The 25,014-nt window shown below is 49.9% G+C and overlaps 1 protein-coding gene across 2 annotated transcripts; it reads left to right on the top strand.

Moving 5' to 3' along the window:
- Positions 1 to 36: 36 nt before the first annotated feature.
- ARAF (A-Raf proto-oncogene, serine/threonine kinase) lies at positions 37 to 22,084 on the top strand. Of its 2 annotated transcripts, XM_081844617.1 has the most exons (16): positions 37 to 113; positions 4,917 to 5,155; positions 7,030 to 7,136; positions 11,865 to 11,967; positions 12,506 to 12,660; positions 12,769 to 12,873; positions 13,570 to 13,720; positions 14,791 to 14,818; positions 15,579 to 15,733; positions 16,623 to 16,825; positions 16,909 to 17,085; positions 17,598 to 17,644; positions 17,936 to 18,054; positions 18,213 to 18,344; positions 18,576 to 18,710; positions 19,707 to 22,084. In XM_081844617.1, the coding sequence occupies exons 2-16, from the start codon at positions 4,925 to 4,927 to the stop codon at positions 19,845 to 19,847; spliced, it is 1,989 nt and encodes a 662-aa protein (XP_081700743.1). In that variant the 5' UTR covers positions 37 to 113; positions 4,917 to 4,924; the 3' UTR covers positions 19,848 to 22,084. The 2 variants fall into 2 exon arrangements, with proteins under 2 accessions (XP_081700743.1, XP_081700742.1); XM_081844616.1 differs by lacking the exon at positions 37 to 113 and having other exon boundaries at positions 3,987 to 5,155.
- Positions 22,085 to 25,014: the final 2,930 nt, after the last annotated feature.

The raw sequence follows: 25,014 nt of genomic DNA, 5'->3' as shown, positions 1-25,014 counted from the left end.
CGCCCCCAGGGAGTTCCCTCCTCGGCTTGCGACGTCAGCGCCCGGGCCCCGCCCACCTCGGAGGCTCGGACAAGATGGCGGCGGCGGCGGCGGCGGCGGCTTCGCGGCGGCAGGTAGGAGGTTCCCTTCCTGGCTCGGGGCGGCGGGGCGGGAGCGCTGCGCGGGGCCTCGGTTCCCAGGACAGGCGCCCCCCCGTCTTCCGCGGGAGGCGCGCGCGGGCCCCTTTCCCCGAGGAGGGCGGCGTCGGGGCAGGTGCGGTGGCGCCGCCTCCCCGTGCCCGGCATGCTGCCCGGCTGGCCCGGGGCTTGGCGGGGCTGGAGCCGCCTCTCCGCCCAGGGCAGCCCGAGAGCTGGCAGCCCGGAGGCCAGCCACAAAATGGCCAAGGGAGGAAGGGCGGAGACCTGCGGATCCTGCTGCGCCCTTAGCCTCGGCTCCTACCTTTCCCTGGCCGGGTTTAGGCCCACGTCGACCTCTGTCTCCGCTGGGATGAATGCTGGTGGCCTGGGCCGGGGCTTCCTGGCACGAGGGGTCCCTCTCACCCCCAGGCTGCCACCCACTCTGCATGTGGACGCAGCTGCATTTCATGCAGAAAGTGTGCAGGGGGGGGGGGGGATTGAGGCTTTCCAGATATTGTCAGACACCAACTCCCATCAGCCCCAACCAGCATGGCCAGTGGTCAGGACAATTGGCAGCTGTAGTCCACCTCTCTGGGAGGCAACATATTGGCTGCCTGTGGACTACAGGATCAAGACTGACAGTTGCCTGCAAGAGATATTTTCTTTCTTCAGTCCTTGCCCTAAAATCAACTGGCGTTTCCTCTCCAAATTAGAGATCCCAATATAGCAATTGCCCTTGTTCCAAAAGCAGTGGCATTTTTGGTGTTAGACAAGAGACCCCTGTATAAAGAGGCAGTTGCATCTTAGACACACTAAGCAGTTGTGTTGCAGCTTTGGTGTTGGTGTGTGTGTGTGGGGGGGGTTGTCAGCAATGCAGCAGGTGCATTCATGAGATGCAGCTTTTTGAGCAGTGGCTTCCAAGGTTTCGATAAAACTTCAAAAGCAAGTTATAGAAGTAAGCAGCCTCTTACCAGTTTCACTTTTTTATTTTTTTTAAAATAATATTTATTAAGACTTTAAAGATTACAAAAAGAAAGAAAAAGAATTAAACAGATCAATATAATACAATACAAAAACAGAAACAAAAACAAAAACACTACATAAAACATTGAATTAACAAAACAAAACAAGAACAATTAAAAACACTTCTAATATTTTCAAGCTTATCTTTCATTCACTTGTTTCATTGACTTCCTCACACCTCCCTTTTTGTATTCCACTTCAATTAACTGTTTCAGCAACTCCTTTCAATCTTCCTCTGTTTTCTGTCCTGTAATTAATCTTAACATATTCTAACCTTGTTTTTTCCCTTTAATACATTAACAGTCTATCTGTACCTAGTTCCTTATAACATTTCTGCCAAAGCCATATAACTTCATTCCACCATTTTTCTAAAGCTCATTAATCTTACAATATTTCTGTAAATAATCTTTAATTTTTTTCCAATCTTCTTCCACCGACTCTTCTCCCTGGTCTCGGATTCTGCCAGTCATTTCCGCCAATTCCATATAGTCCATCAACTTCATCTGCCATTCTTCCCGGGTGGGTAAATCTTGTGTCTTCCAATACTTCGCGATGAGTATTTTTGCTGCACCAATTGGCCGACCATGCCCAGGAGAAAGGCCTCTGGTTTCTTCAGGAAGGTATATTTAAATACCTTTTTCATTTCATTATAAATCATCTCCCAGAATGTCTTAATCCTTGGGCATGTCCACTAAAGGTGAAAGAAGGTACCTTCAGTCTCATTACATTTCCAACATTTATTTTCGGGCAAATGGTAAATTTTTGCAAGCTTGACTGGTGTCATGTACCACCTATAAATCATTTTCATTAAGTTTTCTCTTAGGGCATTACATGCCGTAAATTTCATACCAGTTTCACTTTTAGTCAGGCAGTGATAGTGTTATTCCTGCAAGCTTTTGCAGAATTTCATGATAAATAAATTGAGGTTCGATAATAAATAAATTTGTTCAGATAAATTCAAGATCTGCAGGTGTCCTCTAGCCTACTCTGAAAGAAGTTGTATTTCAAGGTCAAGGGATCCCAGAGCCAGCTTCATTTTAGCTGCTATATCCTCACTTCATAAGTCTTGTAATAATCCCAGTTCCCAGCTGCAAACCTGTGTCGTGTGTTTTCTGTTTCAATATTGGGACAGTAGCAGCATGATGCGCCTAATGCCTGTGATTAATTGGCGCCTGAGTGACGGAAGTGCTAATTTATTTCTTTCAAAAGAACACACTCCTTGTGAACAAGCCTCCCACACTAGCCTCTGAGGTCTATCAGAGAACAGTTTGACAGCCAAGTGGGGAGGGTCGGGGACACCCCTTTATTCTGATGGGAGGTAGCCTGCTGTTGCTGGAGCTGTAATGACGCTGGAGCTGCAGAGTGGAGCTTGCAGCCACCAAGACTCCCTGAGGGTGGACCTGAAGCAAGCTGATACTGGCAACTCCAGGAAGCCCCAATGTTTATTCTCTCTCCACCCCACCCCCCCCCAAAAAAAACTGGAACTGAGCAGATGAAATTATCCAGGGTACAGCTGCTCAAATGTCAAGTTCTCGCTGCTCCAGGGTACTATTCCTGCTCAAACATTATTGCACAAAAAGGAGGAGGAAAAGCTTGTTTGCTGTCACTTGCCTTTGGTTTTTCTCCTCACTTTGCTGGTAGCATTCAGCATCTTCAGGCCCTTCATGGTGATTGGCTGTGTGCATGGGGTTCGTGAAAAGCTGCAAATGACTTGGGCAAAGGAAGGGTAAGCTTGCAAGGGGTAGCTAATGCCGCAGAAGACAGAATTGGAATTCAAAATGGCCTTAACAGATGGGAGAACTGGGTGCAAGCTAACAAAATGAATTTCAGTAGGGACAAATATAAGCTGCTGCAGTTAGGCAGGACGAACCAGATGCACAAATATAGGATGGGGGGTACCTGGCTTACTAGCAGTACATGCGAAAAGGATCTGGGGGTCCTAGTAGACCACATGCTTAACATGAGTCAACAGGGTGATGCAGCAGCATAAAAGGCTAATACTATTTTAGGCTGCATCAACAGAAGTCTAGTGTCCAGATCTAGGGAAGTAATAGTACCACTCTATTCTGCCTTCGTCAGACCACACCTGGAGTCCAGTGTCCAATTTTGGGCACCACAGTTTAAGAAGGTTGTTGACAAACTGGAACAATGTGCAGAGGAGGACAACCAAGATGATCAAGGATAAAAAAACCAAGCCTTATGAGGAATGGTTGAAGGAGCTGGGTATGTTTAGCCTGGAGAAGAGGAGACTGAGAGGAGATATGATAGCCATCTTCAAATATCTTAAGGGCTGTCACATGGAAGAGGGAAGAAGCTTGTTTTCTCCTGCTCTGGAGCGTAGAACTCGAATGGCTTCAAGTTGCAAGAAAGAAGATTCCAACTCAACATCAGGAAGAACTTTCTGGTTGTAAGGGCTGTTTGACAGTGGAATGGTCTCCCTTGGGAGGGTGGGGACTCTTCTTCCTTGGAGGTTTTTAAGCAGTGGTGGGATGGCCATCTGTCATGGCTGCTTTAGCTGAGAATCCTGCATTGCAGGGGCTTGGACTAGATGACCCAACTCTACAATTCTATGGCCCCCACAGGCCTCTGAGCAAAAGAGCATCATGTAGTTAAATAATGGTTAGGTGATTTTATGTGACAGAAACTTCTCTTTAGAACAGGAGTGGGGAATTTTGGCCCTTCCAATTTTCCCTGACACCTGCCTTGGGAAGGTGGAGGTAGTGGGCTCATGGGAAAGTTTTGCTTAGCTGGGAGGTTGGCGTGGCTTGGAAGTAGATATGGCTGTTTGGCTTTAGAACCAAGGCAGGGTTAAGGATTGGCTTGTGCTGCAAGGGGTGAGGGAAGTCTTTTGTGGTGAAGCCAAATGCATAGCAGATGGGGATTGTGAAATTAGATAGTGAAATTTCAGGATAACGGAGGCTGAGCCTTCTCAGACCCCTGCCGTTCCCAAAGTTGCAATCTTCCAATGCTTTTTTAGCAAAACAAAATTGGCTGTTGTGGGGTTTGCATGAGTCTACCTCTCTATGGTAAATGGCACTGGCATGTTCAGCAAAATGTACTATGCAGCACAGGAGCAGAAAATGCATTATAGGAACAACATTTATATGTGTGTTTTCAAGCACGAAAACATTTATGTCCAACACATTTCTTTGGTGAAACTTGGTGCTGTGAGAAGACCAGGTATTTGCTAATACTGTTGCCACCCTGGAGCTGCTTACACTTTAATTCAGAATGCAGTTACTTTCCTCTATATCAAAAGAGAATGTGCTTCTCTTAAGCTGGGAACACAATAAGAAAATGTCCTCTGTTAACATGACTCGTCGGGGTGCAAACGAAGTGTTGTCTTCCTGACTAGCTCAGCACTGTGTGAACACACGCTCCACAACAACAGCTCCACAACAACAGTCATGCGAGGGATGACCCCCAAAAGCGGGGGGGGGGGGGCTTTTTCACATAAAGGAAGTCTTGTTTCAAAACAAGTTAACATATAAAGTGATCACAGTGAGCTTGTTACCTGCTGCCAGCGATATGCTTTTCTGGGAGATTGCGTCAGACAATCATGAGGGGTTAGGAAACTGCTGTTTGTTTGAAAGCTAAATCTGGGAGCCTGTGGGCGCCAGCTTCATGTGCTGGGTAGCAGATTGTGCTCCATATGAAAATTCTGTGGGTGTGCACTTCTGTCTGTTCTTTTATATTTGTTGCTAAAAAGCATGCATACTGTGACAGGGACCTGGAGGCCACCCCTTTCGTTTGCCTCTGGTATCTTCCTCCTTGCAGGCCCCTGGATGAGGCGCAGTCAGAACTCCTCCTGCGGCACGCTCACGAATGGCTTCTCCTCCTCCTCCTCCTCTCCAGACCCCGGCCCTTCAGGTGGGGGTGGGAGGGGAGACCTCCTGCCTCTCTCCCACAGCATGACGACGATGCTTGCCTCTCGCAGGAAAAGGCTCGGAGGCAGAGCCATGGCCGAGGCTCGGAGCACCATCAAGGTGGACCTCCCCAATCAACAGCGCACAGTGGTGAGCGAGACTTTCTGGCCATGAGAGGCTGTGTGTGATCATAGCTATTCAGACAGCGTCTGGCGAGGCAGCGGGGAGGCGAACCTGTGGTCCTGCAGGTGTTGTTGGACCCCCGGCAGCACAGCCAACAGTCAGGGATGAGGATGAGTCCAGCAAGAGGAGCACAGGTTTCCCAGGCCCCATTCTTGCTTTAGGGCAGCCATCTTCCATTGCTGGATCACAACCCAAAACTGGGTCAAGCACTGACCTAAAGTGCGCCACAGTTTAGGGCAACAGAATTGCCATTCTTTTCATGTTTGCTTCCTTTTTTTAAGAGAAGGAAAGAGATGGAGGTAGAGAGAGAGAGAGAGAGCAGGAAAAGAGCAGAAAGGGGGAGGAACAGAAAAACAAAGAGAAGGCATGAAAGTGAGGAAGGAAGACATGCATGGTAAAAAAAAAAAAAGATAAATAAAAGTAGGTCCCGTTGTTTGCAAGTTGGGTTTCCAGGTAAATTTTGCTGGTTTGTTGTGATTTTGTTTGTTTGTTTAATCATCTGCTTTTGCTGTATTTTCATTGCATTCTGGTGTTGGTTGGTTTTTAATGTGCTTGAGGAGTTCAGTTTTGAACTATAAAGGCAGAGTATAAATATTCATACTAAATACATAATCCTGGGTTTGGAAAGGTTGAGGACTACTGCCTTGGAACATCTGTATTGAAAAGTGGGATTTTATTTATTTATTTATTTAAAATAGATGTAATTGGGGTTCTTTAATAAATCTCCAAGTTGAGTTTTTTTATTCCCATTTTATAGGTGGGAGAACTGAGGCTGGGACTGACCATGTAGTGAGTTCAGATATCCTGAACAGTTCCTAACTGGACTATCATATCATAGAAGGGTATTCAACACTAATCTTACTCAAAGCAGACCCACTGAAGTTAAGGGACATGACTACTCTAAGTTCACTAATTTCAGTGGGGTTCCTTGGAGTAGGACTTAGCTGAATATGTGTGCACACTATATTTTTAAAGCACATCCCACCCCCCCAAGAATTATGGATACTTTAGTTTGCTGAAAGTTGCTAAGAGTTGTAATTCTGTGAGGTGGTAGAGCCCAAAACTTTTTGGGTCTAGGCCTCAGAGGCCGCCATGACTGGATTTTAACCAAAGATGGAACATCTGTCAAAGACTATCAGAAATTCCAACAAGTGTCCTTGCATTCTAAAAAACTATTTCTTGTCATCTTTTAAAAGAATATCATTCTGTGTCAGCTGTCAAACGGTACAGAAAATTGAAAACAAATGCTGAGATGATATATAGCAGTGCATCAGATATGGCTCATGTTTGATAATAAAAGCCGCAGAGGAGGATTTAGAGTTGGTTCAGGGGCGGAGGATTTGTTGAAACCAGTTATCATGGATCCTAATTGGCCTGTTGCCATGTAGTAAGTCTCAAAGCAAGCAGGCAGGTGCCAAACCAAGGATCAGAGCCAGAAAAATTGTGTTGCTCAGCCAAGACCCCAGGAAGCCTAATGACAGGCCTTCTTTCCAGGAGAGCCCAGTGGCCAGTCCAGGGCCTGAGAGTTCTTGCCCCAGGAAGATGCTCAAAGGTGCATCTTACAGCTTGCCACATGGGGCCAGTGGCACCCAGAACCAAAGGATCCTGCTTCTTGCCCCGATACTAACCAGATTGCTCTAAGTCCTGGCAATCTATTCTATTCTATACCTGTCCATATTGGGCCTTCTTCAGACTAATGGGAGGAAGGCAGAGACAGAGTGGAGTTCAGAGCTGCATGTTGAGAACAGTGTCTGTAAGGTCAGTTCAGCACCATCTCCCTCTTCACCCAACTGTCTATATCCTGTCTTGCACACACCGATTGCTTCCCTCCTTCCTCTCAGGTGACTGTCCGGCCGGGTACAACTGTCTACAGCTCCCTAGACAAGGCCCTGAAGGTCCGTGGGCTCAACCAGGACTGCTGTGTGGTCTACAGGAAAAAGAGCGATGGGTGAGTGGCTCCCGTCAGGGAGAGGAGGTGGCTGCTGAGGTTGGCCGGGGAAGCAAGGGAAGGCAGGCAGGGAGCTGAGGGTCTTCAACCTGACTGGGTATAGGAAAGAGCAAACGAAATGTAGCACACTGTACCCAAGGCCTGCCCTATCCACACGCAGAAATTCTGCATTATGGGTGTCCAGATCTGAAGTTTTACATGCATCTAGTCCGTCATCCAAAGCAGTCCATCTCTGGAGGCCAGTGTAGATCGAGGTCAGCAGCAGGGAAGGCTGTTGCCTTCATGCCCTTGTGGCAGAATCTCAGAAGCATCGACTTCCGGTCGGCGCCAGCGCTTAATGGCGGTCCTCCCTTCGATCTCCGGAGGAGGACTGCTTCACGAGTTCGGGTCTGACCGCTACGGCGAAGCGGGGACCCCTAAAATCACAGGCGCGGAAGCCTGTGAACAAGGAGACTCGGTGGGCACCATTTGCGCCCCCCTTTACCATTAAGGAGCCTTTTTAAAGGCTTCGGAGTGGCATCGGGGTGCGTGCGGTGCTGAGAGTTGTTACCCAGCCCGTGGAGTGAAGCCGCGTCGCCATAGGTGGAGAGCGCCGATTCCTTCCTGAAATTTGAACTGAAATTGAATACACGTAAGTAGGATTGGAAACCTTACTGGGACTATAAAAAAGTATTTGAAATTTGGCCGAAATCGGGGACGGTAAATAAAGGAAGTCTGCCTCCCCCGGATTGCATGACTCTTAAAGCAACGGAATTAGAAAGCTGCAATTGAAGGAAAAGCAACTCTGAACTTTTTGAACTGTTTAACTTTGACATTGAATTTCAACTCCCCCCCCCCCCAGCAAGCAGGAGCAGGGGGGGAAGAAAAGGGAATTTGGCTTAACCTGCGTGAGAGAAAATTTAAGGGAAAAATTTCTGCTGTCTCTGACTCTGGGAACAGACTGCCTAGGTGAAACATTTTGACAGGGGACTGTCAGATAAGACCTGCTGCAAAGCGGAGACTTTATTGGATATAATTTTTGGGACTCTACGGAAGCAACATTGTTGCAATTAGAAGATTGAAAGATTGTTGTTAAAAACTTTCTCCCTCTGAGGGCTTTTGGTTTCTTTGTTTCTTCTGCTTACTGGATACACTGAATTGCTCCCTCTAGAGGGTTGAAAGGTAACAGATGTAACATAGACTGTCAAAATACAAGTCACTGGATTTTTCCACTCAAGAGCTGTTCCTGTGGGAACGACCTTGGGACATGAGCGGCTCCGCAGAAGAGATAGCAACAAGATCTAAAGCTAAAGCTGCACAAAAGAAAAGGGGCTCAATATCAGGCTTATTGCCAACAGGCACAGCTGGACAGGAAAAAGGAATAGGTGTATTCATGGATTCAGTGACACAAGCACTACTTAAAATAAATGAATCCTTAGAAAACTTGACAAAGCAGAGCACGGAAAACGCTAAACAATTGACAGAACTTACAAAAAAAATAGATTTAAATACCAAAAGCATTACATCTAATACAGAAACTATAAATAAATTGGTTCAAGAAAACGCCACAATCAAAAAAATTGCGGAAGAAGCTAAATTTACTGCAGAAACCACACAGGAAAATTTAATACCAGTTTGCAAGAAGCTTGACCAACATGAGGCGGCCTTGTCTTTGTGGGAGATGCAGAGGAAGGAGAGAAATTTAAGACTTAGATTGGTCCCTGAAAGTGAAGGGGACAACCTAGTGGACTTTCTCACAAAAGAATTTTCAGAATTTTGGCAGGTAAACTCAGAGGAAGAAGAATTTAAGATAACATCCGCCTTCAGATTGGGCAGAAGGCAAGGCAGGAAGATTCCAAGGGATTGTCTGATAACTTTGAGATCTAAAGAGGAAAGAGATAAAATACTAAACTTGCATTACCAGAGAACTCTTCAGATTCAAAATGCTTCTGTGCAAATTTACAAGGACATCCCAAAATACATTCTGGAGGTAAGAACTTTTTACAAGAATCTGGTTGACCTGCTGAAGAAGAACAACATACCTTTTAGGTGGGAATTTCCACAAGGTTTGTCTTTTAACTTCAAAGGAAAGAAAGTTAAAATAAGAACAGTGCAAGATAAAGAACAATTCCTGGACAGAAATGAGGAGGACCTTTTGAAAGGAGTGCTAGACTCGACCTCCGATACAGATCTTGGAAACCTGACATTTGGGCTTAAGTCACCAACGGAAGAAGAACAGCCGCAGGGAGCGGCTGGAGGTAACTAATTAACAATGTCTCTGCGATTTTTAACTTGGAACTGTAATGGATTGAATCTTCCCAGAAAAAGGCGTGAGGTTTTTCATATTTTGAAAAGAGAACAATTGGATTTGATTTGCTTACAAGAAACCCACGTGACAAGGGCACATAGAAGATTGCTTATAAACAAAAGATTAGGACAGGAATTTATTTCATCAGATAAAGTCAAGAAAAGAGGTGTGGTGATCTATGCAAAGGAGAAATTGGCCCCAAAACCGATTTTTAAAGATGAACATGGAAGAATTTTGGCAATTGAGATACAAATCCAAGGAGAAAAATTTTTGACAGTTGGCATTTATGCACCAAATGAAGGGAAGGCAGAGTTTTACAAGAAATTGCATGAGATGTTAATGGACTATCTGGATTACAAGGTGATTTTGTTAGGAGATATGAACGGCGTGGTTTCTACCAATATGGACAAAGCACAAAGACAGGTGGTTTCTAAGGACGGGAGACTACCTAAGACTTTATTTGAAATGACTGAAAATATGGACTTGATTGATATCTGGAGAACAAGAAACCCTCTTGAGAGAGAGGGAACATTTTTCTCAGAGGCACAGATGACATGGACAAGAATAGACCAAATATGGACCACTAGTGGAATGGCTCCAAGGATAAAAAAAGTGGAAATCTGCCCAAAGACATGCTCCGACCATAACGCAGTAAAGATGGAAATGAAATTAACAACAGCTGGTTCCTTCAGATGGAGAATGAATGACACCCTATTCAGAGATGCTGAGATTTACAAAAAGGCCCAAAAAACTTTGAAGGACTATTTTGAGATAAATCTGAGGACAGATGTTGAGAAAAGAGTGTGGGGAAGTCTGAGAAAGAGTGTGGGGAAGTCTGAGAAAGGAGGTTTATGAAAATGAGGTTAAGAAATTATATTTGTGTGTTTGTATTTGTTGATGTTTGTATGTTGTTGCTTTGTCTTAAAATTTGGAAAATTAATAAAAAATTATTATATAAAAAAAAAGAATCTCAGAAGCATCACCCTGGCCCTTTTCGAAAACAAGAGGCTGGACTAGATGAACCCGGAGGTCTAGTCTTCCCCAACCTGGCATGCCCCCCTTCCTGATGCTTTGGACTACAAGTCCCATCAGCCCCAGCTATGATCAACCCAGCTATAATGGCTGTGGCTGGTGGGCGTTGTTGTCCAAAGCGTATGGAAGAGCATCCCAGGTTGAGGAAGGCAGCATTAGGAGTTCTGTCGTGTGCATCTCCTGCAAACCTGCCAGGAAGCCCATCCAGCTGGACAGGGGTCTGGACGCAGTTACTTAGCTTTGTTTTGTTTTTTAATGATGTGCTGTACCTTTTGATCTTTTTTTCCAATCGAAATGTTTTTCACAGTTGGAGTTTACACATGAACTTGCAAAGGCTTTCCAGGTCTCCCCAGACAGACACACTGGTGGGGCTGCAGCCATAGGGGAAGTGGTGGCAGGGCTGGGATAGGCCACGCCCACCCAGTCAGAGCTCGCAGGCCCTTGTGTCCTCCAAAGCTCCCTTGCCCAATTCCCTGTCTTCTCTCTCCATCTGCTCTGAAAAGATGAGCACGCAACCCTTTCCGGAAAAGAAAAGGCTTTAGACCAGAAGGGGTTCTGTGAGTTCCTGCCCAGGTTGCTTGCAGAGCTCAGGTGGGACAGCCTGCTGCCTTAGTGGTAGCATGCCAGACTCATTCCCACCCTTAGCAGTGTAACAGGTTTGTGGGTTGCCTTTTTCACCTGGGAAGGGAGTGGGTGGACTGGCAAAGGAGAGCTCTCAGGTGGGGCAGAAGGTGAGCACCATTTCCTGTGGGTTGGAATCCAATTTGAAATGGACTGTGGCTTTTCAAGCCCAGAGGAATGCCGATTCACGTACCCTTCTGCACGGTCCCCTTCCTCAGCCTGCCCCAAAAAGCTACACCAGTGTCTTCTAGGGTCCATGCAAAGTTTCAATCCCAGCTGATTTGACAGCTTCCCCTTTCTACACAGAATCTGGCTCTAAACATGCTGAAGGTTTTGTTGCCTGAGCTGTTGGAATATTTTTAAATGTTCGTTCCCTGCTCTGCCCACCGGTGGTGGATGCTTCATTGCCCCAAGCCCAGTGCAGAGCAGAGGTGGAGAGATTGCTGTCTTAGTGCAAGGACTCCCTCAGGAACGAGGGAATGGGATGGTCCGAGAACATCACCTTTGTGTCCATTTTCCCCACTATGGAAAATGGCTGATTTCTTGCGTCTTACAGCGTTGCATTATGTTAGGTTTTGCAGTATATTAACCTGGTGTACGTGTGGTGGTTAGCATTAGCAGTCGACTTGGAACTCACCAGAGTGGGGAGAAATTTCATGGGGTTTGTCCCCCCCTCCCCCCCCGTGCAGTTGATCAGCTACAGCAGCATTGTGGCTGTCTCTGGGGAGGAGCTGCAGTAGATGGCGGGCTTTGGGTCACAGCTGCATATGCATTGATTCTCTCTGTAGGCGAAAGACCATCACAGATTGGGAGACGGACCTGGTCAACCTGGAGGGGGCCGAGCTCTCTGTGGAAGTCTTGGAGGACCTGCCGCTTACTATGCACAACTTTGTGAGTCACAGGAGGCCCTCCAGCAGCATGTTTCCTTGCCAGCACACACAAACACAGACACACCCCAAGCCCTGTGGACACCCAGCTGCCCCTTCCCCACTCCAGAGCATCACGCGGCCACTTCCCCCAGCCTGGTGCCCTCAAAGATGTTCTGGGCTGCAACCCCCCCCCCATCCCTCAGCCAGCATGCTCACCAGTGAGGAGTTGTAGTCCAAAACACCCCGGTGGGCACCCGAATGGGGAACGTTCCCCTACAGGAATGCCCTAGACCCAGAGGCTGCCCTGCCTGTGCAGTGGAATCGCACAGCAGAACTGTCCCCCCTGGAGCAAAGGCTTGGAAATACAGGCCACACTTGTTACACCAAAGGGGCGTGTTTTCTGCATGCGGGCGACTTGGGCTCCTTTGCCCAGCCTTGCTGGGTGTCCACGCAGCGTGTTGACAGACACACACACAGGCATATTGGGAACGCTCCGTCCCCAACTCCCCTTGCGCTTCTCCTCCCCTTCCTCTGACCTGGACCTTCTTTCTTCTGGGCAGGTGCGGAAGACCTACTTCAATTTGGTCTTCTGCGATTTCTGCCTGAAGTTCCTCTTCCATGGCTTCCGCTGCCAGACTTGTGGCTACAAGTTCCACGAGCACTGCAGCAGCCGAGTGCCTACGGTCTGCTTGGACCTGGCCACTTCGCATAAGCCGTGAGTATCCCCTTTCCCCACAACCCCCTCCCCCTGGTTGGAGCACCTGCTTCAGTCCCTGTTCCCCTTGTATCCAGTCTTAACAACCCGTTTCTCCTTTTCATGTAGTGTTTACAGCCATGATCCGGGGCAGCACCCTCCATTCTGGCAGGACAGTGTCCCGACTACCCCAGTGCAGCCGAGTCACGAACCAGAGACCCCTCAAGCTGTTGGGTAAGAGTCTTGCTCGCTCCCCACCTGTGCAAGGGATCGTGATCTAGAAATAGCCGCCAGCAGCAACATGGACCCACGGAGGAGCAGGGTCGGGCACCAGGCTAAATCTGCCACTCACAGCGCATATGATGCAAGACCATCCCTGTTGCATTATTGTGCAGGAGACTTTTGAACTGGAAGCATTAAGCTATCACACACCCAGGTTGTTGTGTCCTCCCAGTGCTGTAGTTCATGTTCTGCATGTCAAAGGTTCTAGATTCAATTCCAGGCATTCCCAGGAAGGACTAGAAAAGAGAGCCTTCAGAAAACCTGGGTAGTCTTTGTTGGCTAGATGGACTCTGTGGTCTGACTATATAAGGCAGTTTTCTTTGCTCTTCAAGGAAAGCTTGATTTTTGTTTTAAAATGCAGGGGAGATAAGTTTCTAGTCCTTAAGTATGGGGGACTAGTCCTTAAATATAGAAAAGCATACCCGCACTCTGAGAGGAGAGCAGCTGTAGCCACTATGTCCAGGGCATAACTATCAAGCAATGACTTGTGCTTGATAAACTCAAGCAAAAGTCACTTCGCCTCTTCTTTTTAAGTATAAATCTGCTATTAGACCTGATTATCCTCTGTGCGCCTGAACTGCTGGAGGGTTAGTGTGCCCCCCCCTGGCTTGGATGCCATGTCATCCCTTCCTCCTCCTCCTCTTGCAGCCCAAGAAAGCCGTCCCCCTTCAGCCCAGATGCCTTTGGCTTCCTCAGCCTCCATGGGGGTGGGCAGCAGCTCCAACGGCACCGCTCAACCTCCACCCCAAATGTCCACATGGTCAGTACCACCAGCCCCGTGGACAGCGGCATGCTTGAGGTGAGGCACTTTGTTGTGGGGGGAGGAGAACTTCACTCTGAAGTTTCTGTCCTGGCTCATTGGTAGAGCACATATTTGACCTTGGGGGGCGGGACCCGTCACACTCCAGGTGTTGGCCTTTTGCTCCACTTTTGCATCTGGGGTGGCTCAGGCAGTAAGCGGGAGACTCTAAATGTCAGGGTGGTGGGTTTGAGCCCCACCTTGGGCAAAAGATTCCTGCATTGCAGAGGGTTGGACTAGATGGGCCTCCTGCCCCTTCCAAGTCTACCATTCTCTTGCTTTTGTTTGTTACTATGTGAGGCGTTTTAGTGCCTTTATGTTGTAAGCCACCCTGTGACCCTCAGACGAAGGGCAGTATAGGAATTTAATAAATAATAACCAGGACTCTCCCCACTGGCATTCAGAGATGTAGCCCCGGCCATATGCACAGCAGTGCCCACGAAGTGACAGAGCTACACTTCCCAGGTGGCCCTTAAACTGGATTTAGAGCAGTCTTTAAATACACAGAGGAGAAATGCCATAAGTGATCTGAGGTTTTGTGTGTGTGTGAGAGAGAGTCTCCCAGGTCAGGAGCAAATGTAACCTAGGGGAAGATTCTGTCCCAGCCTGGAATAATACTGATGGGTTGGTCGTTGATGGTGGGCTAATTCTTACAGAGGTGCTAAATCTGTATTGCAGTGGGTTGGACTAGATGACCCTCGGGGTCCCTTCCAACTCTACAATTCTATGATTCTGTGTACCATTTCAGACACCAGGTCTGATGGAATGCTTCTCCATGCAAACAAACGAACGAATGAATCTCTGCACAGAGAAAACTAGTGTGCCGGGGGGGAAGCCAGGCTAGAACACCTCTCTGAGGTGCTGGTTTTATCTGTGAATGGATGGGGCGGCAGAAGGAGTTGTGTGGAAAAGCATTCAGTCATGTGAGCACTCTGAAAAAGTTGAGAGCTGCCCCCAAATCCCCCCGGAGAAAGGGAAGGGGCTGGCAGACCCCTCTCTCTGCCCCAACGCTTTCTTCTCCAGAGATGCCTGCCTGCAGAGCTGTTCATCTTCTGCCTTTTCTCTTCCAGCTCCTAAGCAGGAATCACAACACAGAGGGTGAGTGTCTGCTGGGAATGGGGAAGGTTGGTGGGAGTGGGCAGGGGCAGCCTGGAGGAGGAGGAGAGGGAGCCGGGCCAGAGATCTCCCAGGGCAGCGCTGATTGGAGGCGCCATGGGGGGAGGTACCAGCTAGGACTAGCACAGGGGGGATGGACCAGTGCTAGAGGATCCTTAGTGGGGGACAGGAAAGGCCCCCTCCTGCCAGAGATGCTGCCCGTCAGAGGAGGCAGGCCTGGCCAAGATGACAGACTGGCCTGACGGTTCCAGAGAGGTTGGGCCCCCACTGTTCCCTCAGCACGGGTGCCATGCTCAGTTCCCGCTCCACAGATCCATGGGCGGGGGAACCGGGGCTCCCTCAGATGTTGCTGGACTCCCACCATCCCTGACCGCCGGGTGTTCTGGCTGCAGCTGATGGGAATTGTAGTCCTGCCACATAGGGAAGGTGAGTCACCCTGCTGGGAAAGGCGAAGCCTGTGGCCGCCGCCACGTCCGGTGGCAGCAGATTCTATATAAGTTGCCTGTGCATCTCGTGAAGAAGAGGCCTCTTCCTTTTGTCAGTCCTGAAGCGCCAGTCAGTCCGCTTCCTTGGTGACCCTCCAGTCTGCCCTCCCTCTCTCCACACACCGCATTTTGTTTTACCCACCTTTATCAGAACTCTGCATTTGGAAGCCCCCAAGCACTTTGTAAGGAAATGGTCTCCTGTCCGCCTGCTTGTGAGGGAGCACCCTGCAGTAAGCCCACCCTCCTTCTCGCCACAGGCCCAGGTGCGCTTGAGCCGCCTCCTTGCACCCCGCCGGCTCCCCCCGTTTCCAGCATGGCTGCTGTTTCGTCTGGCCGACGCTCCCCCCACCCCAAGTCCCCTGGCGAGTCCCCCAGGGAGCGCAAGGCCCCTGCCGAAGACAAGAAGAAACCTGTGAGTGGGGGGGGTGGCACTTTGACGTGGGGCTAATGGATGTGCCGTGGGCACTTCAAAGGGCTACCAAATGTTCTTATTGTGAGGCAAGAGACTGAACTTCATTGCCATGACGGAAGGTGACCCCAGATCAGTGGCTGTCAGAGGGTCTGGTGCGCCCCCCTGGTGTGGCAGGAGAGGGGGCCGAGGGTGGAGGGAAGATTCAAGGACACTCAAAGAAACATTTAAACATTTCAGTGTAGTATATGGTATCAAAATATACTTTGGGGGCTTTACAGCCAGAAACAGCACCCCCGCCTCTCTTCAAGAGCATTGGCTCGTCTTCCGCAGTGCTCCATAACATATTGTTGTGAACAGGGATTTTCAACTCTGACAAATATGAGAGATGAAAACAGAGAAGGGCTTCCTTGGGTTGATGAGGAGATGAGGGTTAGTTTGTTTTAAATTAGACCTACTATAAATGGGACTCCTGGCAAAAGCAAGTTCACAGCTCTCACTGAATTTGTGTATATACTTAAGGAGAGGCATATTTATAACTATATTTTTGGAAGGATTCACGTTCTTCTGCAACTTGCACTGCTTTATACTTCCTGGATGCCCCAAGTTATAAATTCTGTGTTATAAATCAAGCAGTCCAAGGAGTTGCTTCTTTTTGTTTCCCCGTGTATTTCTAATCAATAAAAAAAAATTCAGTGTGGGGTGAGCAAATGTTTATTCTGAAAGTGTGCCTGAGGGAAAACAGTTTGGGAATCACTGCTGTCAGGAAATGTGTGGCTAAGCTGCGGGGGCAGAGAGGTTTTGGTGTGTCGGGGAGGGGGGGCAGGGCCTCCTTGTGGAAGGGCTTGACCCTCTTTCTCCCTGTCCCTGGCCTGCCTTTGCCTCCCTGCAGAAATCCCTGGGCTACCGGGACTCCAGCTATTACTGGGAAGTCTGCCATACCGAGGTGACAATGCTGAAGCGCATAGGCGCTGGGTCATTTGGCACTGTCTTCCGGGGCCGCTGGTACGGGGATGTGGCGGTCAAGATCCTGAAGGTCACCAACCCCACCAGCGAGCAGGTGCAGGCCTTCAAGAACGAGATGCAGGTGCTCAGGTAAGCAGGGACCTGTGGGGAGGGGAAGGCAGCCTGGTTGTGATGCTGGCCAGGAGACCTCTGACGCTGGCCTCTCCTTGCAGGAAGACGCGCCACGTGAACATCCTGCTCTTCATGGGCTTCATGACCCGCCCCAACTTTGCCATCATCACCCAGTGGTGCGAAGGCAGCAGCCTGTACCAGCACCTGCATGTGCAAGAAACCCCCCTGGAGATGGTGCAGCGCATTGACGTGGCCCGGCAGACGGCCCAGGGCATGGCGTGAGTGTGCAGGCCGGGAAAGCTCCCGAGTCAGAGGCAGGGTGGCTTCTGGAGTACGGCAGAGAGGGCTGCTGCCTTCATGCCCTGGATGGCACCCTTGCCCTGATGCGGGATTTGTGCTGCAAGAGGGGTCTACAGCCAGGGAACTTTTACCAGCCCCTCTGGGCAACCTCTGGGGCACTGCCAGCAGTGGGTGGAGCCGGAGGCAAAAGCTGGCAGAGCAAGGGGTGCCGGCTTTACCTTTGTACCAGAGGCAGATTTCTCTGCTCGCTCACTCGGTGCTCTGCATCCTCCCCCGGGCAAGTGAGAGGTATTAGGAATTCTGAACTAGGGCAGCCAGATACGGGAAACGAAAAATATACATTGTTTGGAAACAGCCCTCGATGGGTCCAGTTCTCCCTCCCTCTGAGCATGCTGGCACGTGAGAGGCAGGTGTGGCGCCCTTGCAAATGAGCTTGCAAGCCAAGGATGCTGATAAACTATCTCACTCCATCTCTCTCTCGTTCTCCCAGTTACCTGCATGCTAAGAACATAATCCACCGGGACCTCAAATCCAACAGTATCCTTCCCTTCCACCTCGCCTTTTGTGGCAGGGAGTTTGGCTGCCCCACGGGGCTCCCTGATGGGTGTTGCAGTGGACAGGGGAGCGGGGGTTGTGCTGGTTTGACCTGCATGGCTGGAGGGAGTTTCCAAAATGGCAGGTGCCCCGCTAGTAAAAGGGAGGTTTTCAGCAAGGAGCTTGGGGGTAGGATAGTTCTGTAGCTCAGCCCTCCCTGCTCTGGGGCAAATGGAGCGGCAGGTCCTGCCAGGCAGAATCCCACGCGACGCTCCTTCACCCGACTGCCCTCAGACATCTTCCTGCACGAAGGCTTGACCGTGAAGATCGGCGACTTTGGCCTTGCCACCGTGAAGACGCGCTGGAGCAGCTCGCAGCAGGTGGAGCAGCCCAGTGGCTCCATACTTTGGATGGTGAGCTTTTGCCAGGGGTGGGGGCTGCTTCTGGCTGGAATTGGGGCAGGGGGAAGTTGTGAAGCCAGAGGAGAAAAGGGGTTGGGGCGAAGCAGCAGTATCCCCCCCCACCCTGTCCCAGCAGACTTTAATGCCTGCCCTCTCTGGGCCTCCCACAGGCCCCTGAGGTGATCCGAATGCAAGACCCCAACCCCTACAGCTTCCAGTCAGATGTCTACTCCTATGGAGTTGTTCTCTACGAGCTGCTCTCCGGGACCCTCCCCTACAGCCACATCAACAACCGGGACCAGGTAAGGACAGAAGACGTGTTTGGGGGGGCTGGCCAAGAAACCCTCCCAACACTCTCCCCAGGTTTGTCTCACGCTTATTCAGGATGGCCAATCAAATGCACCCAAAGGGAAGAGGTTTATCCAGAGCTGGTGGTGGTTCTGACTGGGCTTAAAGAGGTGGGGGAAAGGGGGGCCTTGTATCCCAAGAGGTCCTTTCTTTTTGTAATGGGTGGTTTATTTCCCTCCTTCCAGATTATATTCATGGTTGGCCGGGGGTACCTGTCCCCTGACCTAAGCAAGGTGCCCAGCAATTGCCCCAAGGCCATGCGCAGGCTGATGGGCGACTGCCTTAAATTCAAGCGTGAAGAGAGACCCCTCTTTCCTCAGGTGAGTCTGTAGGCAGATACAGGCATGGACATGTGCGCTGACTGACAGATCGTCACATTTGTATCCCACCTTCTGAGAACCTCAAGGAACTTTACTTAAAAGTATTAAACCCAAGGAACTAATTCTTCAGCCAACGTCACCATGTTTTATGGCTCCCATAGAATTGCTGTGTGCGCTCAGCACATCTGTTTAACAATGAAGTACACATAGTGGTTTTAAAGAGAGAGTCCTAAGGTTCAAACTGCTTTAGAACCACAAGTCACAAAAATATAGGTACTGGTAAGGATCCTCCAGGAAAATGGCAAGGAACTTTGCACGTACTCAGATGCACCCTTACCTGCTCCTTCCTTCCTTCCTTCCTTCCTTCCTTCCTTCCTTCCTTCCTTCCTTCCTTCCTTTGATTAGCTTTTAGTTTGGAGAGCCTCCGTTTATTTGCATTTAATAATAATCCTGCAAAACGCAGGCATGTTTCCTATACAAATTGGGCAAATCAAGATCTGCGTGTACTACTTTCGTTTGCAAATGTCATTCTGCTTTGGCTAGTTATGAAAAGTGGGAAGGAGCTACGCATTGAAGCACAAGCACACACAGCAAATCCTGAGGTGGCCATGTTGGTGTCATCTGAGGTTGCCTACAATTTTAAAGCAGGGCTGGTAAGTCTCTGGCTGTGCAGCTGCTGAACTACAAGCCCATCATCCCTGACCACCAGCCGGGTTCACTGGGGCTGATGGGAGCCAGTTCCGAAACATTCAGAGGGATGCAGCTCACACCCCATTGCTTTGAAGACCACCATTGCAGCAATAAGGGCCAGAGACGTGCTTGCAACAAAACAAAATGCCAAAGTTGAGTACCTGCATGGGCCCTGAGACACTCTGCAGTTCCCCACACTGCTGATTTAGGCCTAAACCTCCACAGTCCAGAACCTGGGCTTGCTAAGGTAGTGTCTGGTGGGGAGGGGCACAGTTCTGGTCTGATCTCCATTTCCCATTCTTCCAGATTTTGGCCTCCATTGAGTCGCTCCAACGTTCTTTGCCCAAGATTGAGCGCAGTGCCTCTGAGCCCACCCTCCATCGGGTGGGTCACAACGAAGAGCTGACTCCCTTCGCTTTCCCCGCTGCCTTGCGGCTCCACAGCTAACGTGGCGAGACTGGAACTGCTACCAAAGGTCACGTCCCCCTCGAGGCCAGTGTGCAACTCGCGGCCCTCCCTGGGGGGACAGAGGAGCCGTCAGTGCCCGGAGGGCAGCTGCATCCCTGGCATCCGGGTGTATCGCCCAGGTCTGTGTGCAGAGAGACGCTGGGGCTGGGGGTGTCCACCTGGATTTCACTCTCACTCCAAAGCCTGCAGTCCTACTAGGGGGTTGCCAAAGCAGGAAACACATTGAAACATCCCTGCTCTGCAATGACTTTGGCTTCATTGTCCCCAGGTGTATTCTTTTATGGGGCTTATCCTGTTTCCAGGATGTTGTAGGTTTCATTTGTTTGTTTGCTTGGGAACTTCAGTAGGAGAGGAAAATCATGGGAGGGGTGAAAGAAGGATGGTGGTCTGTGGAAAAGGAGCTGGAGATGGTGTAATAAAAAAGGCTAAGCCCTATCTGAATGATGTCCTCCTCCCTCTGTCCAGGCCTGCCAAACCACAACCTACCTATCTGCATCACAGGAGGCTTGCTGTTCTGCTGGCTTGTGGAGAGTCAGTTTCCTTTACACAAAAGGGGGCATGTATCTAGACCTCAAGGACTCCTGGAACTCAGAGGAAGGTGGGATGGCAGCCCTTCTGACAGTTCAGGTGGACACACTCTTCCTCACATCATCCCTCTGGTTTCCAGTTGTCTCACCTGTGTGCACACCCCCATATACATGCAGCAAAGGACATGGGGTTGCGATGGTTGTTCTGCATGGCAATCTACCCATAAAGCTGCACATCAGCCCCATAAATGCAGGGGTGACGTGGACACTGCCTTGTGCTTCCCAGGCATGCGCAGGGCTAGAGCTCTGGTACGCTGCAGCTTTGGCAGCCAGGAGTGCCATATCTTCAGAGGAGCCCCTGAAAACAATCTCTCTCTGCCTTTGACTTGCAAACGAATTGCCTGGGTACTGAAAGTCATGAGAGGAAACTATGTAGGGAGTGGGGGCAGATTTTGGGATAGCTCAGCTGGTACAGCATGAGACTGAATCTCAAGGTTGAGGGTTTGAGTCCCGCCTTCTAACTCTATGGTTCTAAAGTGGGGGGGGGGATACCTTGGTCCTCCCAGGTGCTCTTGGGCTCCCAATCAGTCCCAGCCAGCATGGCCCACAGTCACAAATTCCAGAGGGCAACCAGTCCCCCCCCCCCCGCCGCAGTGCCAAAGGGTGCCCAAGTGCTTTTGTAAAGCGACCCCCAAGCAGTGGGGGAATTGAATACCATAGCTGTGCCCATGGTGGTTTGCCTCTGTGTGCCCACATTCAACATGAAGCATTTTCCTCCCAGGCTTCCTGACTTTCCTTGGCGTGTGGCTGTGAGGTCAGCTCAAAGTCTGAGGTGCCAGGAAACAGCGTAGGTGGATACTGATGCCCCAAAGGAACTGAGGGACCCCTCAAGCAGGGAAGGGGGTTGCTGTACGGAGGGCGGGGGTTGCTTTTCGGCAAATGGTTGCAGGTTCCCCAAGCCGCAGCCTCAGTGCTTTGGGGAAGGGGCCATGACTCAGGTGCAGAGCATATCCAGGTCACAGGCTCAACCCCAGCATTTCCAAGTGGGGCTGCCTGAAACCCTGGAGAGAACCCTGGAGAGGTCAGTGGGGGAAATCTGGAGATAGCTGGACCAGTGGTCTGACTGGGAGGCTCCCCTTGATCCGCTTTGGAGCATCTCTTTCCCCTCTGGGCCAGCAAATCAGTTGCAGAGGAGAAGTCAGATGGGTAGATAGTCAGCGGACCAGATTCACTCTTAAGTTTTTAATCCAGGCCATTGCTGCAAATCACCAGCATTGCCCAGAACTTCTAAAAAGCACCTCTCCATGGGGTAGAAAGTCAGCATCTGGGCTGTTGGGGTTAGGAGACTTACAAATACCTGACTTTGGAGGTTAAGAACGATAAATGGCACAGTAAGCCCTGTGTTTTATTGTGGCCCTCTTCCTGGAGCCAGGGACTAAAATCAACAGGAAAAGCCACCCTCTTTATCGCGTGGGTGAAACTGTACTTTTGCTTTATAACCCCAGCTACCTGAGCTCTAGAATATGTTCATATCTCAAATTGTGAACATCTCTCCCTGCCCCCGATCTTCTTTTTAATAGATAGATAGACTTTAACTTAATGTGTTTAATGAATGCTTATGATTCAGATTTAAAAGATTGTAAGTGAAGGTTTTAACATGTTTGTATTAAACTCAAGATTTCATTTTAAGCCTGGTTATGTTTTTTCAGAGACACAATAACTGATTTTTTAAAAACCCCACATCCAATCTGTTTTGGATTTTTTTCAAAAAACATTTTTTAACTATCAGAACAGATACACAGGCCCCATTCACACATAACAAAACGTAGCTTTAGATTGAGTAGCGAGTGTGGCTTGTTGGGGAGAAACAGGCTGCAGCCCCCGTTTTGGAGGCAACAGGAGTTCAAGGCAACCTGCTTATCCTGCGCTCACCAGGAAAGGAGCAGCGCCATTGGCCAGGGGGCAGCAGCACATGGCTTGCTCCCAGTAAACCATGGCAAGCCAAAAGCTCTGGCTCATGGCGTGTGAACACAACTGTGGACAGGCATCCCTGCAGGTGGGTGCCATGGGGGGGGGGTGGTTTCGACCAGAGGGTGCCATGGGGGGGGGTGGTTTCGACCAGAGGGTGCCATTTGCAGTCACTGAAAACACCTTGGGCCATCCCTTGGAAACAGGGCAGAATCTCTTATTCCAGAGGTACTTTTCGCCTCTTTGTCCCACACCTCCAATAATACACAAATTTCTTCTTATCATTTCTCCAGTTTAATATCTTGGTACATATATAACTCTCTTTCTCTGCATAATATATATATATATATATATATATTTATATATATCTTTCTATTGGTTTCTTTCCAGCCACAAAATGTGTGCATTTTTTCAGCAGGTTTGAGGGTGTTTGTTTTTTTATATTTATATAATATATTTATTTTTGTCTTTTACACCACTGATCCATTGAAACTTTGATCCACACAGAGACAGAATCACAGCAATAGGAAAGGCCTCTATTCCCATGGGAAGAGTGTGGGAAAGGGGGTGCACTTTCCAGACAAGAATAAATAACAAAGATATAACAAGTTAGCACTTTAAATTGCCCTCCCCAGATTCCTTGAGTGGGGAAGAAGGAGCATCTGCCTGGGGAGAAGAGGTTGAGGGAGAGAAAAGGGGTGCATTACGCAGGGGCTGCCTGGACACCCCTTTAGTCTTCTCCCTCCCCAACCCTGGCAATAGGTTGCAAACACAGCTCAAAGCGTCATGTCACAACACGTCTACGACACGCGACTTTGCAGCTACCAGACCACCACGCGTTGAGTGGCATTCCCTCTCCCCGCCCCAGTGTTTCGTTGTGTTTTTTTCAAAGGGGGGCAGGGGGCAGGCAACACAACTTTAGAGGAAAAGGGAATCACAAAAATATAGGGGGGAGTTTCTCTCTTGAGTTTATGTACAAATAGGGAGTGGGAGGAATCAAGCTCTGGGTTTTGGACATTGAATAAAAAACGCCCCCTCAAATGTCCAATGGGTGCTCGTCTTTCAGCCACTGACCCAAGATGGCGAAAGCATCCCTTGGCTACAGCGGCAGTAGTATGGCTGTTGTCTGAGAAGGTCGGATCCATGAGTGGGGATGAGGGACTACGGCCAGGCGGGGAGTGGGGTTAACAAATCTGGGTTTGAGTTAGAAGTGAGGAGAAACCTACTAAACATCTGGACTCCCATGAGAAGTGGTGGGCTCTCCTTCCTTGGAAGGCCACCTGTCAGGGACGATCTAGCTGAGATTCCTGCATTGCAGGGAATTGGACCAGAGGACCCTTGGCGCCTGCCCAGCTCTACCATGCTGTGATTTGACGCTCTCTCCCCATTGGTGGCCGGCTGGCCCTCCAATCCACAGGGGCAGTGGATCAGAGCATAGGCCAGCATCCAGCTCAGACCAGAAGGGAGAGCACGGCTGGTCCTGCCCACTGCCTGGAAGCTCCCTGGCAGCAAGTGGACCTCAAACCACAACAGTCATGGGAACACTGCAATTAGGGGTAGAGAGGGGTAGGTAGGTAAACCGGGTTTAAGGCTTGCCAAGTATACTGTTCCCAAGGGGAGGAAGGTGGGGGGAGGCTGCCAATCGCTAAGGGGTCTGTGTGAAAGGGGGGGGGGGATCTGTAGCCGAGGTGGTGGTGGTTGGCAGCTGGGGAAGCTACCAAGAGGGACACTGGGTGGGTTGGAGGGGAGCGCATTGGCGCTAGGTTGGCTTATTCACAAACAGCAACACAAACACCTTTGTGGCCACAAACACAGACATGGCCCAGGAGGGGTCCCCTCCCTCGTGCTATGTACAGAGATCCCCGGAGACCCCTCTCCTCTCCTCTGGGGACGCCCCCGCCCCCACCAGCATCAGGGCTAGGAGAAGAGAGCCGGGCAGAGTTTGCATATTCATGTTAGAAGAGACGTGGACTTGAGAAATCTCCAGCCTTGGGTTCGAGGAGGACTCCAAGGAATGCAGGCAGGGAGATGCGCACTGCCAGGGGGTGTGCTGGGAAGCATTAATTGTGGGGGTGGGCTCCTCTTCATGGGGAGGAGGCAGCAAAGCATACGGAGAATTGGTTTGATGAAACAGGGAGCTGGGACAAATTGGGTTTGGGTGGGGGGTTCATTGGCAATTTTTTTTATCGGAGGCTCCCTCTGCAGGAAAGTGGAGCTCTTGAAATTGATTTAGGGTGGGGTGGGAAAATATTTCAGAATCCAGCTTTGCAGACGATAGACTTGTGAGATGTATAGAATTATTTTCAAAAATGACTCCACAGTCTGACGCATCACTGGACACACAAAGCCCTGCCATTCATTTGGCCCCGATCCATTCTGGCAGGTATGGTGACCTGTCAGGCTGGCTTTCCAGCCAGAGACGTACCCAGGGGTCTGCCAGTTTGGCTCCTGCCATGGGCGCTACTTCGGAGCGGCCAGGAGCTCCCCCCTCACCTGCGCCAGGGAGCCAGGCGCCCCTCGCTGGCTCCCCCCAGCCCCCCCCCCCGATTCTCCCTGGCCCAAGACGGACAAATGGCAGGGGCTTGTGCGTCCCTTGCGGCTCCTGCGGGGGAGGGTGGGGGGCTGCAGGAACGAGGAAGGGGAGAGGGGGG

This window comes from Podarcis erhardii (genome assembly GCF_964252035.2).
Source record: "Podarcis erhardii genome assembly, chromosome: 17".
Taxonomy (NCBI): domain Eukaryota; kingdom Metazoa; phylum Chordata; class Lepidosauria; order Squamata; family Lacertidae; genus Podarcis; species Podarcis erhardii.
This window is presented reverse-complemented; position numbering and strand designations above follow the sequence as displayed.